This window comes from Scardinius erythrophthalmus (assembly GCF_964197995.2).
Source record: "Scardinius erythrophthalmus genome assembly, chromosome: 6".
Classification (NCBI taxonomy): domain Eukaryota; kingdom Metazoa; phylum Chordata; class Actinopteri; order Cypriniformes; family Leuciscidae; genus Scardinius; species Scardinius erythrophthalmus.
Window position 1 is genome coordinate 18242502 of NC_138226.1, and position 17040 is coordinate 18259541.

Consider the following 17040-nt stretch of genomic DNA (forward strand, 5'->3'; position numbering starts at 1 on the left):
TAAATTGAAATTTAATTTAACACTGATAAAGTGAGTGAGGGATATGTGCTGTATAATGGTCCTAGGTCCTCAAATCAATATGTTTTTAAACAACAATACAATCCATTGAACACATTGTACTTCTATCCCTCACAGCCTTGTTCACATTCCCTTTTAGAAATTAAATATGGTGCTACCCTGACTATAGGACATTGCAAAATGTATGCATACATAAACAAGCCAAAAACACAGAGGAACAGAATAGACAATCACAGAGGTATCCATCAGGGGGGGAAAAAATCTACAGAAATGTTTGCCTGTCCCACAGAAAGAGGGCAGTATTGGTGTTTCTAAAAACAGGTGTGTCATTTGGCTCCCCTGCAGTGATTGACAGTCAATGACCTCAGCAAAAGTCCCAGAGAGAGAGAACGAGCGAGTAGATCTTTTCTCACCCGTCTCTATCATGAAATATTCACACTAACGGGCTAACAGGATGGATACGACTAATTATATTGACAGTCCCCGCAGATACAGGTGCTGTCAGTAGAAAAGGTCAATTTGCATGTCTTCCCACAAAACGTATATGTGATTTCGTTTGTGACCATTGTGCACTGTGCGAGAGTGTGTGATTGGATTTGTGGCTTTGTGTTCAATTTGCGGTCAGATATATTGTTTGTGAAATGAATGCTGTTTGACATCAATGTCCAGTCTTGGTCTGTGTTAAGGGGATGGTTCACACAAAAATGGAAATTCTGTCATTAATTACCCTCATGTCATTCCAAACCATAAAACATGAAAGAAGATATTCTGAAGAATGTTCATGCTGCTTTTTGCAAAAGCGTACAGTGACCAGAAATGTCCACAAAAATGTCAACAAATCTATTTGCTATCCGCTTAAGTCATGATTGTAAGGAATGCTGTTTACTGAATACTGTTTTCTACTCATTTCAAATAAGAATACCATCTCAACAGCCATTTATATCACACTTTTAAACAAAGCTTTTAAAAACTCATCGCTCACGGCACATATTTTATATATTATATATATATTATGTTACCAATATTTTAGCGATTCATAAAAGAGCAATCACCGTCTGCCTATCAGATATTTCAGGATGGAGATCCCTTTAAGACAAGTCATTTTACTCATTTTAGTCCTCCTTTGAAACGCCTCTCGCACAGCTGTTTCAGTCATGCAAGTGCAGCTCCTATCTCTTTGAATGGGGAAACATCAAATTCTCCAAAGCTGTTCACCAAGCTTACGATTAAATTTCATTTTTGAAATCACCAATGAAATCAGATAACAACTGCCTCATAAATCAACTGTCTCAAATCATAAAAAAATGCATTTTTCAGGCTAGATCAGCCAATGTGACCGTTTCTATAGCGACCTCAGCATCATGACAGCTCAGTGACATGATGACTTTACCAGTTGGTGATTGGCACTTATTCCACTTTCTTCCATTCATAGTAATACAAGTGCACCGTCTTTGTATATCTAAAGTCTTTGGTTATAGGATCATGATTTTTCAGTTGCATTACAGCACAACGCGAGTTAGCACTGTTCGTTGTTTGCTTTTACCATCTGATAGAGCGCTTGGACCCGAAAACAGTAACACGTGACATATCAGATTTAACAAGCGGAACATGAACTGTCCTTTCAATTTTTAATGACTCTTTTATTTGACTTGGGCGTATCAAGTTGTCTCAGAGAGTGATTCATTCATCACCATTTTGTGACCATGCATACGTACCATCCTTTCGTTTGTGACTTAGGAAGTGAAATAATGACTTTGTCTCCTGTATACTAAATAGAAATGATTAGTTCGCCTCTTGAGTCTTCTGGTCTGAGTCATTCATTCTTATGTCACATGACAGACGCATAGGCTACGAACAGGAAACGGGATCACAAGCGTGACTATCATATTTAACTGTGACCCTGATATGTTAGGTCCTGCTTTAAGACGAAAAGCTAAAGTCAAAAGAGCTTCCAGACTATTTGTCTGCCACATGACAAAAGAATGAATGACTCAGACAAGAAGACACAGTTGAGTGGTAAATTAATCATTCTTAAGTAGACGTGTTGGGGAAATTTTGGCTATTGTAAATGTAACATTTTCAGACAAGAAGACACAGTTGAGTGGTAAATTAATCATTCTTAAGTAGACGTGTTGGGGAAATTTTGGCTATTGTAAATGTAACATTTTGATTATTTTTAATAACTCTGCTCAAATTAATAAATGGCTTTAAGAGTTAAGATTAGTTCATTTTGATTAAGATTAGTTTCATCAAGATTCGAAGTCCCAAGTCAGCTAAATTATCTGTTCTTCTTTATCACTAATACACTAAATTAGTATTGTGAAGCTAGTTAAACAGGTTTCTATTGACATGAGGGTGAGTAAATGACAGAATTTTCGTTTTTGAGTGAACGGTCCCTTTTATGATTTATCACAAACACACACAGCTATAAGCATCCTAACCTTGACACAACTCTCACAGCCAAAGGCCAATGGATTTCATTCTGCTGATGCTTTTTCAGGTTGTTTTCTATTGAATCTACTTTATTGAAGTGTTGTGGGCAGGCATTCGGGGAAAAAAATCGAACTGTCAGGTCTTTCTTTCTTTCTTTCTTTCTTTCTTTCTTTCTTTCTTTCTTTCTTTCTTTCTTTCTTTCTTTCTTTCTTTCTTTCTTTCTTTCTTTCTTTCTTTCTTTCTTTCTTTCTTTCTTTCTTTCTTTCTTTCTTTCTTTCTTTCTTGCATATTGGTTTATCGGTTTTCTCTTCCTCTTTCTCTCCTTCTCTGTCACTCTCTGTACGCTGTAATGTTCTGGTCGTGTCTTTGTGTTTTGGTATACGTCTTGACATATGTATGTATGTGTGTATGTCACTTTGTATGTGGTGGTCGTGTATGGTTGTATTTACGTGTTTGTGATTGTGACCGTTGGGGTGTTGTGCGTATGTGCGTTCGATGGATAGGTTATTCGTCTCGACGAGCCATGCTGCAGCAGTTACACGGAGTCAGTATGTACTCTCACGATGAGCATCACATCACCGCCTACTCCTGGAGCGAGAGAGGTAAGGAGGGGCTTAAAGAGGGTCACAAGGACCTCTCACCCTGTAGCGTCCTGTCTTACTTCGTCCCGTCCTGTGGCACATAGTCGCTTGGTCAGAACCCCTCTTTCGTCACGTTCAATGATGCTCACCTAGTTCTTCATCTTCAGGTTTGGATTTGCACCGTAGCTTCTAGCAGCTGAACATTATAATGATGTCTGCTTTGTGTTTCACACTGCTGTGTTGTCAGCTTGAAGTTGTCTGTCCATCCCACGCACTGTGACATCTCCAAGACACGGATTAAATCTAGTCCTGGACTGTGTGTGACAAACAGTTAACCGTGCTGTTCAGTCCAAGGCGAGGTTTAACCTGTTTCAGGGAAACTGTTTCTGTATGTCAATGTCTAAGGAGGTCTTATGATTCTGCAGACGTGTCAGTATTATCAATCATTAATGTTGTCATCAATGTAGAGGTGAATGTTGTGAGGTCATTCTTAAATTACTTTCTGTGATGGAAAGAATTCAAAGGGAGGGATAAGTTAGTGTACGCGGAACATATTAAGGTGTGCTATCATGACCATGATGCTTCATTGGCATGTGTTAGACAAAAGGGAGAAAGTGGACCTTCCCCATAACACAGAAGGGACATTCTCAAGAAACAGTGCAAGTTTGTTTGTTTGTTTGTTCATTTATGTATTCATTCAAACCTTATTCTATTAATCCATTTACTATTACTAACCTTAAGCATGTTTTGCCAACCATTCAAAATGTTTAATGCTGAATATGGTTAGTTTAAATGCAAAGATCTTAAATAATGGTCTTAACTAGCAAATATCTAAATAGCAAATTATTCTTATCACAAGAGTTGAACTGTTGAGGCTAATATAAGTGTATATGTAACATAACAAAGAGGAATGTCCTGTATAAAGAAAATTATAGTCCAGTGGTAAACATTATTCATTTATTTATTTTCCATCCAAGAAATTAATCTTTTAAATAATATTCAATAACATGTTCAAGTACCATGTTAATTTACTCATATAGTTGTAAGTCACAGGGACACATGTAGCAAATAAACAACACCATTCCCTAAGAATGTCCCTGGAGCAGAAGTTTAGAAATGGAGTAATATTGTGTTTTAGAGGCCATTGTGATATACGATAAATGTTATAGCTTACAAACATGTTCACAAATGAGCCTTCCATCACTACACACAAAAACCCATGTTCTGACATTGACAAATGTCTGTCAGCATTTTATGGTTTTGCTTTTATGTTATGTAAACACAATACATTTTTTTCCATAGGATAAACAAGATTCTCAATTTAACACACATCACAGAAATTCTAATATAAGATTTTCTGTTTTATTGCAATGCATGACATAATACATCAAGTCAAGATAGTGAATATCACATAAGATATGACATTAACGACAATATATGATATTAAAACACTCAGTCGTATATTACCCTGATATACATTGTATTGCAATACAAATCTTTTTTGCCTGGGTTTTTTCCATGACATTTTTCAGTTTAAGATAATGAGTTTAAATACTTAAGTGAAGTGTAAATCAAGCAGAAACACTTTTATGTGTGGGCCTGGCAATATGAATATACAGTGGATAAGAACTTGGAAGTAATTCAAGGTCAAATAGATGGTAAAGATGTTGAATGGGTTTTAAATTGTGAGCGTGTTCTGTGTTATCTGTGTATATAAATTAAATCTGTGACGTGCCTGATTATGTGAAAATGAGAATTTTAAGATGTGTTCACTCAATAATGTATGTGCCACACTGTCCTGTGTGTACATTATTTATTGTTTTACTTTTTCAATAACAAATCTTAAAAACAAGAAAATGTTGTGTTTGCAACTGTGCATCTGTATCACTTTATAACTAAATTTTTGGTTGATCTGGATTAAATGTAATTGTGAACGCACATGTGGAGTGACTCCACTTTCACAGCATAAGGATTCTCTCCTATCTTTTCCCTTTTTCTTTTATCTTTTCACTCTCTACTATTCTTTATAAATTTTCCACTCATCCATCTGTCTGTCTTCTATCCTGACATTTATCTTCTCTCCTACCCTCTCTTTCTCTCTCCCCTTCTCCATCCTTTCTCAGAGAGTCGAGAAAACTCGTTCAGCCGTTCCCGGAGCTCTAGCGTTTCCAGCATAGACAGGGAGACTAAAGAGGCCGTAACCACCCTGCAGTTTATGGAGTCGTACGGGCGTAAATCAGACTCCCTGCCCACACCATGCCTGTGGGTGGGCACAAGTCTGGGCCTGGTGCTTATCATCCCAATGTCCATCCCTATGGATGAGCAGGAACGTCAGGAAGACCCCGTTACTGTGGCCCCCACTGGTATCTCTTGATTTCTTCCTTCTCTGATTCTTGAATGCCTCTGAATGCAACATTCCTAAACAGTTTTCAACAGCCAGGTTCCGGAAGTAAAGACTTCATTCATTTTCTCCTTAGGGAATTTGATTTTTGATAACTTATAAACCTTTAAAGAATGACCTGTTGTTAGCTCCGAGGTTGTTATTCGCTGGTACGTTTTTGTTGAAGCCATCTGTTTGCATTACTTGTTTTTAAAATAATCGTGTTTAATCGAATTTCTGGTGAAAAACTGCCTGATGCTGTGCAGAAAATTCCACCAATCACAGGGTTGTCGTGAGCAAATCGTGCCAAAAGAACTCTGCAGGGAATGTCCACTCCCATGAAGCACCACAAATGACATATTCAATTCGGTCTCCTTATGATCTCAAAGTACTTAAATATCACAAATTTTCAAATACTTTTTTGCCTTGAATAAATGCAAAATTTTAAATGTTGTGATTCACCTCATAAAGTCCCCATGAACATTTAAAGTCCCCATGAACCGGAAGTTGCAACCGACTTATTTGTTGCGAGTATAAGTGAAACCCAAGCCATCAAACATTATTAGAGAAGGAACACCATTCTAGAGCGGAAGATCATAGATTACAGATTTTGATTAAAGATTACCATTAAAAACTAATTTTGTCTGTTTATTAACTTCACCACAAGACTAGTAATGTGCGCTTACAAAGTAGATAGGGTCAATTTCGATTTCATGATGACTTGAACAACGACTTTTTAAATCCCTATGGAAAAAATGAATGGAAAAAATATTTTCGGAACCAACACCAGTGAAAAAGTGGCCGGGCATTAATGCACTATATTATCACGTTTTTGTTCTCTTCCCTCTCAGGCACAGTGTTAATGCTGAAAGGCTCCATTCTGCGGTTTAGTTTCCTTGATTGTGGGGGCGCTCTTATCCACAGTCCCTACGAGGTGTGGCGGGACCAACAAGCCCCAGGTGACCCAGATCGACCCCGCAAGCGGAAACTGGTCAACTTCTCGCCCTCGTCTTCTCAAGAGGCCAGTGGAGACTGTCACTTAGCCGTGGTGTGTTCGGAGAGGCAGGCAAAGGTCTTCCTGATGCCCACCCAGGCCTGTTTATATGTACACAACATCACAGAGTCATCCTTCGTGCTGCGGGCCGACGTGGTGTCGGCTTGTAACAGCGTTTGTCTGGCCTGCTTCTGTGCCAACGGACACATCATGACTTTGAGGTTTGCTTTCACTTTTTTTGTCTCAAATTTGGAAATTGTGGTGTAGCTGGTAGAGCTCAGGGCTGGTAACCAGAAGGTTGCTGGATCTAGTCCCTCAAGCAAAGTGCTACAATTTTAAATTTCTAATATCTTAATTGGTGATCAAATATTGACACTAAAACAGAAATGATTAAACATGTATGTCCATGGTAATTGACATAATCTTTCAAATTGAATTGATATTAAAGGGTTAGTTCACCCAAAAATGAAAATTCTGTCAGTAATTACTCACCCTCATGATGTTCCAACCCCGTAAGACTTTCGTTCATCTTCAGAACACAAATTAAGATATTTTTGATGAAATCTGAGAGCTGGATCACTCCTCCACAGGCTTATAAACACTATAACTTGCTGGCCCAGAAAATGTATTAAAGACGTTGTTAATATAGTCCAAGTGACTCCAGTGGCTCAATCTTAAGTTTATAAAGCGACGAGAATACTTTTTGTGCAGGAGGAGTGATCCAGCTCTCAGATTTCATCAAAAATATCTTAATTTGTGTTCTGAAGATGAACGAAAGTCTTACGGGGTTGGAACAACATGAGTAATTACTGACAGAATTTTCATTTTTGGGTGAACTAACCCTTTAACCTCTATTGCTTATGGGGAAATTAAAATAAAATAGAATTAATTTAAAAATATAGAAAATAAATTATTATTATTGTTGGTTGTATTATATCCATTATTGTATTATTGTTTTTACAAACTGAGGGACAAGTGTAAAGGCCTATTGTAATTGACATAATTATTATTACTATTAATATAATTATTAAAACTGAATGGAAGCTCTATTGACTGTATCCATGGCATGGGCAGTAGGGGTCATTTTAAAATTAAAATAGTCAATTTTTCCACCCCTTTTATGACCATGTAAATCCTGTATGGTCAGTTTACATCTAAAATCTAACCATAGAGATTACAGTGATAATGCAAACTGTTTTTGTTCATCCACTCATTTCTGTACAGAATAATTAAGATAAGTGCATTAGCTAGAAATATGAGCTTTTAAACCCTACGGAACGCCTTTCTATTGTAAGTGCATTATTGCAAACAGAACGTTTTCTTCTTTTCACAAACTGAGGGTTGAGTAAAAATGTCTGTGTTAATCCACAGAATTTGACAGTTTCCGTCGATAGAGCTTAATTCATATTTAGCCTGCAACATTCCGGCTCAAAACCTTTTGGTATTGATTTTCAGTTTAATCCAGTTTACAGAAAACCAGCTCAATCCTTCAATAAACTTCAAACCTCAAGACAGAACAGCTGCGTTGTGCTTTTGGTGGCTTCATATTAAATCCTGCCTTCAGTGCAATGTGATATTTTAGGCATGAATTTCTTCATTCTTCACTATAAATTCGAGTTTTCACTGTCATTTCCGATACAAAGGATATTGGAATGCAGTTTCCAAGTTTGTTATCTTATATGTGTGTATGTTTTGCAGCCTTCCTAGTTTACGACCTCTGCTAGACGTCAACTACCTGCCGCTAACGGACATGCGCATTGCCAGAACATTCTGCTTCACCAACGGAGGGCAGGCGCTGTATCTGTGCTCCCCCACAGAGATACAGAGAATCACTTACAGCCAGGAGATGTGTGACAACCTACAGGTGGCTGTGCCTTGTGTGTGTGTGTGTGTGTGTGTGTGTGTGTGTGTGTGTGTGTGTGTGCGTGCATACTGACGGTGGCTATTGAAGTGAAATGTCATGCTTGTCATGGATGCTTTGAGCTCTGCTGAGCTGAGCCCTGCTGCATCTCGGCTGTAATTTCTGCCACACAGGTTGTCATTCTGTCCTTTCTCTCCCTCTGTCGTTCCCTCTCTGTCTAGTTAGGATGGAAATAGCATAATGCCATACTATTCTTTCTATTTCTGCAGTATGTACAATGTGCACATTTTCTGTATGCATAGAATGTTCGAAACTGCAATATACACTACTGTTAAAAAGTTTGGGGTCTGTAGGATTTGTATGTTTTTGAAAGAAGTCTCTTATGCTCACCATAAAGTACAAACTGTAATATTGTGAAATATTGTACACATTTAAAATAATGGTTTACTGTTTTAATATTTAGTTTTAAATGTAATGCATTCCTTCGGTGCAATTTTCAGTGTCACATGATCCTTCAGAAAACATTCTAATATGCTGATTTGGTGCTCAAGAAACATTTCTTATAATTAGGCCTATTCATGATGAAAACTGTTCATTTTAGATTAGAATAGAAAAGATGAATAGAATAGAATTGATGAATAGAAAGTTCAAAAGAACAGCATTCATTTGAAATATACATCTTTTGTAACGGAAATGTTTTTTTACGGTCACTTTTGATCAATTAAATGCATCCTTGCTGAATAAATATTCATTTATTTATTTCTTTAAATAATAATAATAATAAACTGAACTGACCCTAAATTTTGTGAACATTAGTGTATGTATCCCACAATGCAATGGAATTGCATTTCAAATTTAGCCCAAATTTAGTTAAAAATTAAAAAAAAGTGCATTCTACTGTTTAAAATTGTTTATTATTGCATAAAACATGTTTCACATACTATGTTTCTTTATAACTGTCAATGTCAAACACACAAGAGAAAGAGAGAGAGGTTTTTCTTGTCAAAACTTTCCATTTTAAATAGTGAAATGTGTAACTGTACTGACATCTGCTGGTGGGTTTTTTAACTGACTGTGCTGCCATTGCTTTTGTTGCTGTATTTGATATGATTTTTCTTTATTCAACACTTTGATTTACTATTCTTGATTAATTGCAGGAGATGTTAGGGGAGCTCTTTACACCCATCGAGACCCCTGAGGCACAGAACCGTGGCTTTCTCAAGGGCTTTTTTAGCGGCAACGCCCAAACCTTCGACCGAGAGGAGCTGTGTAAGTGGAGTTATTTATCATTTCTGTGTGTGTGTGTGTGTGTGAGCAATCAAATTCTCACAGATCCAGACCCACGGATCCAAAGTCTGGTTCACACTTGAGCTCAGAACTGCCCACTTGAGACCATGAGATTGACAATGTGAACCGTTTTAATCTGAAAACTCTTCTAAAAAGTCTGTAAATCAGACATCTCTGTTACTCTCTTCCCACTACCCCTTGTTTTAGTGTTATTTTACTATTATTTATATACTATTATAGTTTTATTAATATTTTGAATTAGCTTTTTATTTTTATATGTTCAGTTTTATTTAATTTTTTTGTAATTTTGCTTAAAAAAAGTAAAATAAATTTCTATATCGCTTCATTTAAAAAAAAATATAAAATTATACCCTTTTGAAAATAAAGGTTTCAAAAAGGATAGAAGAATACCATAGAAGAACCATTTGTTTAGTTCCCCAAAGAACTTTTCAGTGAACAGTTCCTTAAAGGGGGGGTGAAATGCTATTTCATGCATACTGAGTTTTTTACACTGTTAAAGAGTTGGATTCCCATGCTAAACATGGACAAAGTTTCAAAAACTAAGTTGTACGTTTGAAGGAGTATTTTTGTTCCAAAAATACTCCTTCCGGTTTGTCACAAGTTTCGGAAAGTTTTTTTCGAGTATGGCTCTGTCTTACGTAAGATAGAGCGGAATTTCCTTATATGGGTCCTAAGGGCACTTCTCCGGTAAGATCGCGGGCGCGCGCGCACTCGTAGACCAGAGCAAGAGAGTGAAAGTAGTTCGCCATCAAAGCGCCCTGCCCGGCTTTTGGGAAGCCAATGTCACCAAAGAAGTGTGTTTTTGGTTGCCAGGGCAAGACAACCCTGCACAGATTCCCAAAGAACCCAGCGTTAAGGAACCCGTGGATGGAGTTTGTTTTCCTGAGCATAAACAGAGTTGTGTAAGACTGTTGTTCCCTGCATTTCGACGATGATTGTTTTATAAACAAAGCCCAGATCGACGGATTTGCAGATCGTCTAATGCTTAAGGATCGAGCAGTCACAATGATAAAGGTTCGCGGCCGTGCGTTGGAACGGTGAGTAAAACTGTTGAACAAATGTCTTTGTGTGTTGTTAGCTAGGCGGGTAAGCACAGCTAAGCTTCGCCCACACGGCCCACCCCCAGCCGCTCGTTTTTTTCCGGAAAGACTCGGTACAGCCTATCTTTCAATTAAAAATATAATAAAACAAAAGACTTTTTGGAGATATGAAGGATGCAATATTACTCTATAGGTACTCAAGATTAACAGGAGATTGGGTGAAATGCTCATTTTCACTCAATCTCCTGTTAATCTTGAGTACCTAATATTGCATCCTTCACATCCAAAAAGTCTTTTGTTTTATTATATTTTTGAAAGAAAGATAGGCTGTACCGAGTCTTTCCGGAAAAAAACGAGTGGCTGGAGGCGGGCCGTGTGAGCGGAGCTAAAGCTGTGCTAACGCGCCGAGCTAGTGACAACACACAGAGACATTTGTTCAACAGTTTTACTCACCGTCCGGTTCCAACGCACGACCGCGAACCTTTATCATTGTGACTGCTCGATCCTTAAGCATTAGACGATCTGCAAATCCGTCGATCTGGGCTTTGTTTATAAAACAATCATCGTCGAAATGCAGGGAACAACAGTCTTACACAACTCCGTTTATGCTCAGGAAAACAAACTCCATCCACGGGTTTCTTAACGCTGGGTTCTTTGGGAATCTGTGCAGGGTTGTCTTGCCCTGGCAACCAAAAACACACTTCTTTGGTGACATTGACTTCCCAAAAGCCGGGCAGGGCGCTTTGATGGCGAACTGCTTTCACTCTCTTGCTCTGGTCTACGAGTGCGCGCGCGCCCGCGATCTTACCGGAGAAGTGCCCTTAGGACCCATATAAGGAAATTCCGCTCTATCTTACGTAAGACAGAGCCATACTCGAAAAAAACTTTCCGAAACTTGTGACAAACCGGAAGGAGTATTTTTGGAACAAAAATACTCCTTCAAACGTACAACTTAGTTTTTGAAACTTTGTCCATGTTTAGCATGGGAATCCAACTCTTTACCAGTGTAAAAAACTCAGTATGCATGAAATAGCATTTCACCCCCCCTGTAAAGAACACGATTTTTTCATGGTGTGAAGAACATTTTGATAATCCAAAGAACCTTTTTTCACTATAAATAACCTTTTGTGTAATGGAAAGGTTCCATGTATTTTATAAATTCTTCATGGAACTGTCAATGCCAATAAAGAACCTTTATTTTAAAGAGTGTAGTTTTAGTTAACAATAACAACCTTGCATTTTTTCCCTTCGTCCCATTTGTTCTGTAGTTGGCGAGGCATCGGCGGGTAAGGGGTCCCGCAGCCTGGCACAGCACATCCCAGGACAGGGTGGAATGGAGGGCATGAAGGCAGCAGCGGGCGGGGTGGTGGGGGAACTGGCCCGAGCCCGTATCGCCCTGGACGAGAGAGGACAGAGGCTGGGGGAGCTGGAGGAGAGGACGGCTCTGATGATGACCAGCGCCGAAACCTTCTCTAAACACGCTCACGAGGTATGTTGGAGAGCGAGAGAATGAGAAAACAAAAATATAAGTACAAATAAATCCTCATGTGCTTATTCAAACTCTTTGTTTTCCCTTTTTTCCCTCCACAGATGATGCTGAAATGCAAAGACAAGAAGTGGTATCAGTTTTAGAGGGTCCTCGAGGAGGGCGCACTCTTGTGTACTACTCTGGTACTTGGACTTTCACTCTTTAAAAGAGAGAGAGCGAGCGAGCGAGACGGATGGACCGAGAGACTTAAGGGCTGTTCAGCTTCTCTTCTGTCTGTGTACAGGATTGTCTTACTCTGATTGGTTAAAAAGGCGAAGGCCAGATTACAATACGATGGACTTGTACCATTACCGTTTATGAGGAAGTGGGGTTCCATACCCGTGTTGTAAATCAGACGTCATCTTAATTTATGTACAGGGCTTGATCGGGGTCTCCTCACTCACAAGAAGCAAATTGGCTCACGCCGTGTAGATACTCGTAAAGTTACGAAATCAACAAGAGTGCATGAAACAAAATGGATGACCTATAAAAACGTAAAACTGCCATATTAAAAAGCAGCATGTTACTTTAAAAAACAAAAGGGAAATAAAAGATAAACAAACTTTTATTTAATAACCTAAGCCAATAATATAAACTATGACAAAAAAATTTATATTTTTTGAAATAGCAAACAAATATATATAAACAAGAAATGTATACCTGCATTGCTATGAGGCCAAAATATTTTGTTTTTTTGGTAACGCCATACTGTTTCTTTCAGCGATGTATATTTTCAGAATATTTACCACTGTCTTGTCATATACGACACCAATTTATCCACTCTCGTACTGCTCGTACTCGACTCAGTTGGCCACAACCACGACGTTCAGTCACAAACGCAAACTTTTTCCGTTTTCTTTGCTGCTAGCTCGCAAAAAGCACCACTTCCAACTTTTTAATCCGTCTCCAAAAGGTACTTCACCCTTCTCCTAGAGACGTATGACGTGACATGGTTTTAGAAGTGCGAGTAGTAAAATGTATTTGGCGCCACGTGACGAGTGTGTGTCTGTGAGGTCCTTTTCGAGCGTGTTTCTCATATGTAATACTTAACGTGCCATATTCTAGATGGGTGAAGTATCTTTAACTGTAAACTAGCGATGAATTAATTTGTCTGTGGTTGATATTCTGGGCTCTTACATGTAGATAAGACAAGCCAGCCAAACTCAGACAGAAGGGTTGGCTCTTCATGCGTGTCTGTGAAAGTATAAATACGGTTTGATTTGTTTTCTAATTCGTCATGATGTTCGTTTTACTTTAAAAGACCAATTTCAGCTGGCCTGTTATTTAGTTTCTAGTCTTTTTGGTTGCCTCGGGGCACGTGTAACAAAGATTGCGCATTGTTTTTTACCTCGCTGAGGACAACGAGTGAATGACCTGTTTTCTCTGCCAAAGTTTGAATGCATCGTGGAGAGATTTACTTCACATTCCAGTACAAGGGACAACTTTTGTTCATTTTCTTCTTTTTTCCCCATTCAATATGACGTCAAAACGATGTTTTCTACCTTACTACTGTAGTGTCAGACGATTGTTAGCTTGTGTCTTCTGGTTGTCACTCGACTGTTGAAATGGTGTTTAGACTGATCAGTGGGCGCTACTATGTTTTTTGAATATGTGTCTGGAAAGATCAAACCGAGTGAGTCGCCCCGCGGTTCGCGCGTGAATTATAGTGTTACATGTAAGCAAAATCTTCCAGAAATCGTATTTGAGACTCATGTTGTGTTTCTATGATTGTTCTCTGATGACCTCTGACCTTCTAGTGCTTTACTGTAACAATCTCAGCATATCTTCCATAGTCCATGCCTCTGCCCATTTGGCTTTGTATATACAAGCTGCTAGTCAGTAACGTAAATGTCGTGCATTGAAATACAAACTCAAGGCTCATGAGAATACACATCGTCAACCGTTAGACAAACTTGGGCTCTTACGCAATATTACCTTTTTCTTTATACTACTTTTACGTTCAAATAATAGCTCACAATTAAAGAAGGAAGACATTGCATGTGTGGAGATTTGGACTCAAGAAGACACTCAAGACTCTTACGATGCCAAAATCATGTGAAGATGGTCTCTGCTGAAGAAACCTGTTGGTTTTATTTCATGTTCACCATTATATTTGTTTCAACTGATTCTCCAATGATTCCTCTTCAGTGTCGAAATAAGTTAAAACTGACTCTCACTGACAGGGTGTTTTGTTTGTATGTTCTCAGTTTTTATATGAAAATGTACAGTTCAACCTAGAGGAGAGCGACATGGTCATTGAACTAAATTATGTGATTTGGATATTCCTCTGTGAATGTCGTACCTGTTTAAAGATGGTACCGTGTCTGATATTCTGACTGAAGTTCTGTAGGTCTAAATGTAGTTTCCTCCACCCCAACACCTGGTCCTCTGATACCTTCAGAGAAGGCAGCAACGTCGGTCTTGTTTAAATGGATAATGCCACCTTTCGTTCTTATCGATATTCTAGTAGTGTTATAGAGGTTATTGAAAATAAAATGGAAATAATGTTGATGCAAATCAAAATGAAATAAACATTTATTGATGTACACAACATCATAAGACTGGTTTGTTTCTGTTATATTATGGGCTAGTAAGTTGTCAACTAAGATCAAGCCTACAGTACCGAGAATGGGTCTACATAAAATAACTAAATGTGTATTCTATGCTCACAGAAGACTGCATATTTTGAATATGCAAAATACATACTATTGATATTGAGATATATATATCAATAGATAAATATAGGCATGTAAAAATGTGTCTGTCTATCTATCTTACAGTTTTTTTAAATTTCTTAGACACTAAAAGTGGAACTTGAGGCTCACTCAGTGAAACCATTCACTCATGTACATCATTTTTTAGTCTGCAAAACTAAAAGCACATTACGTGCTTTACACTCAGTCTGCTATTGTAAAACAAACTTTTTGCAAAACTCTAAACACAGTTCTCTACATTACACACATCTTTCAAAACTAACAGCTCTTTTGTGAAACACTGCCATTTAAATGCCACATTAATTGAATGATTGTCATGATGTCATGTATTTACAGCATTTTACCTGCTAGAAACACATGCTCAGTTTTAATGTTATTTTAAGGTGGGGTACAATTAAATGAATGCAAAACTCAGCATTTTGTTCGCGTAGCCCCTTCTGTCACCTCACGTTGGTGACACCACCGTCTCCGGCACGGACACCACCGTCTCCGGCACGGACACCACCGTCTCCGGCACGGACACCACCGTCTCCGGCACGGACACCAACATCTCCGGCAAGGACACCACCCACCGTCTCTGGCACGGACACCAATGTCTCCGGAAAGGACACCACCATCTCCGGCACAGGCACTAAAGTCTCCGGAACGGACACCAATGTCTCCGGCATGGACACCAAAGTTTCCGGAACGGACACCAATGTCTCCGGAACGGACACCAATGTCTCCGGCATGGACACCAAAGTTTCCGAAACGGACACCAACGTCTCCGGCACGGACACCAAAGTCTCCGGAACGGACACCAAAGTCTCCAGAACGGACACCAACGTCTCTGGAATGGACACCACCGTCTCTGGCACGGACACCACCGTCTCCGGCACGGACACCAAAGTCTCTGGAACGGACACCACCGTCTCTGGCATGGACACCACCGTCTCCGGCACGGACACCAAAGTGTCCGGAACGGACACCAAAGTCTCCAGAATGGACACCACAGTCTCTGGCACGGACACCACCGTCTCCGGCACGGACACCAAAGTCTCTGGAACGGACACCACCGTCTCTGGCATGGACACCACCGTCTCCGGCACGGACACCAAAGTGTCCGGAACGGACACCAAAGTCTCCAGAATGGACACCACAGTCTCTGGCACGGACACCACCGTCTCCGGCACGGACACCAAAGTCTCTGGAACGGACTCCACCGTCTCTGGCACGGACACCACCGTCTCTGGCAAAGACACCACCGTCTCCGGCACGGACACCAAAGTCTCGAATTATGAAAATCTAATTATTGATATAAAAAATTAACATTGTTACTAGTAGCAATTCAATTGTTGATATCAAGAATGGACCTTTCAACTAGTGACCACTGAATTCTTGATATCGAAAATAAAAAATGTACTAGTAAGAATTGTATTTCTGATATGTGAAATTGGAATTTCAACTAGTAAGAAATCTGAATTTGAATGGCAGCCTATGGTGACATTTCACTATATATATATATATATATATATATATATATATATATATATATATATATATATATATATATATATATATATATATATATATATATATATAAAATCTCCATACAAGATACAGTATGTTTTGCAGCAACTTCACATAGTAACAAATTCTAATCCTGCTGTAAAACAGTTCTAACAAGCCAATAGTGTCATTATTCAGCTCAAGTCAGTTGAGTATTGATTCAGTTCAGCTCCATAACTGTGTAAAGTTCATCAGTACTGTTTATACAGTGTATTTGTGCTCATACGTGTACGTGTGACAAACTGCTGTAACTCCACCGCACACTGGCACACGCAAAAGGCACAAGATAGTAGTGTTTTACATCTTTCACATCTGTGTGTAGTTTGGTGTGTATGTGGCTAATCATTTGATGTTTGTGTGTGGAGTAACTACGCAAAAACAATTTTTGGAAGAGTTAAAAATAGTTTTGAATGAAGTGTTTGCTTTTGCAGCACATGTCTGATGCTTTCCATGTTGTGTGTGTGCGCTGTGGTTTTGTGTGTAGTTTCAAGAAAGGGAGCCATATAGTTTAAGAAATTGTGTGTAAGCAATTTGAAAAAAAAACTGTAATGCCTTTAAATATTTACAGGGCTCGCAAAATCGCCTGCCCGACGTCCCGGGACTATTGTGTTTTCCAGTCGGGCTACCAAAATGCA

At 38.9% G+C, this 17040-nt stretch overlaps 1 protein-coding gene across 1 annotated transcript in view; it reads left to right on the plus strand.

Moving 5' to 3' along the window:
- The window catches only part of stxbp5l (syntaxin binding protein 5L), a gene marked incomplete at its 5' end in the record, with an annotated part of 144983 nt that extends 132640 nt beyond the window's left edge, over nucleotides 1-12343 (plus strand). The window contains 6 exons of the mRNA XM_081369643.1: nucleotides 5156-5395; nucleotides 6264-6627; nucleotides 8105-8270; nucleotides 9425-9536; nucleotides 11884-12104; nucleotides 12206-12343. Coding sequence (XP_081225769.1) covers nucleotides 5156-5395; nucleotides 6264-6627; nucleotides 8105-8270; nucleotides 9425-9536; nucleotides 11884-12104; nucleotides 12206-12247 — 1145 coding nt within the window. The 3' untranslated portion in view covers nucleotides 12248-12343. The remainder of the gene's footprint in view (nucleotides 1-5155; nucleotides 5396-6263; nucleotides 6628-8104; nucleotides 8271-9424; nucleotides 9537-11883; nucleotides 12105-12205) is intronic.
- Nucleotides 12344-17040: the final 4697 nt, after the last annotated feature.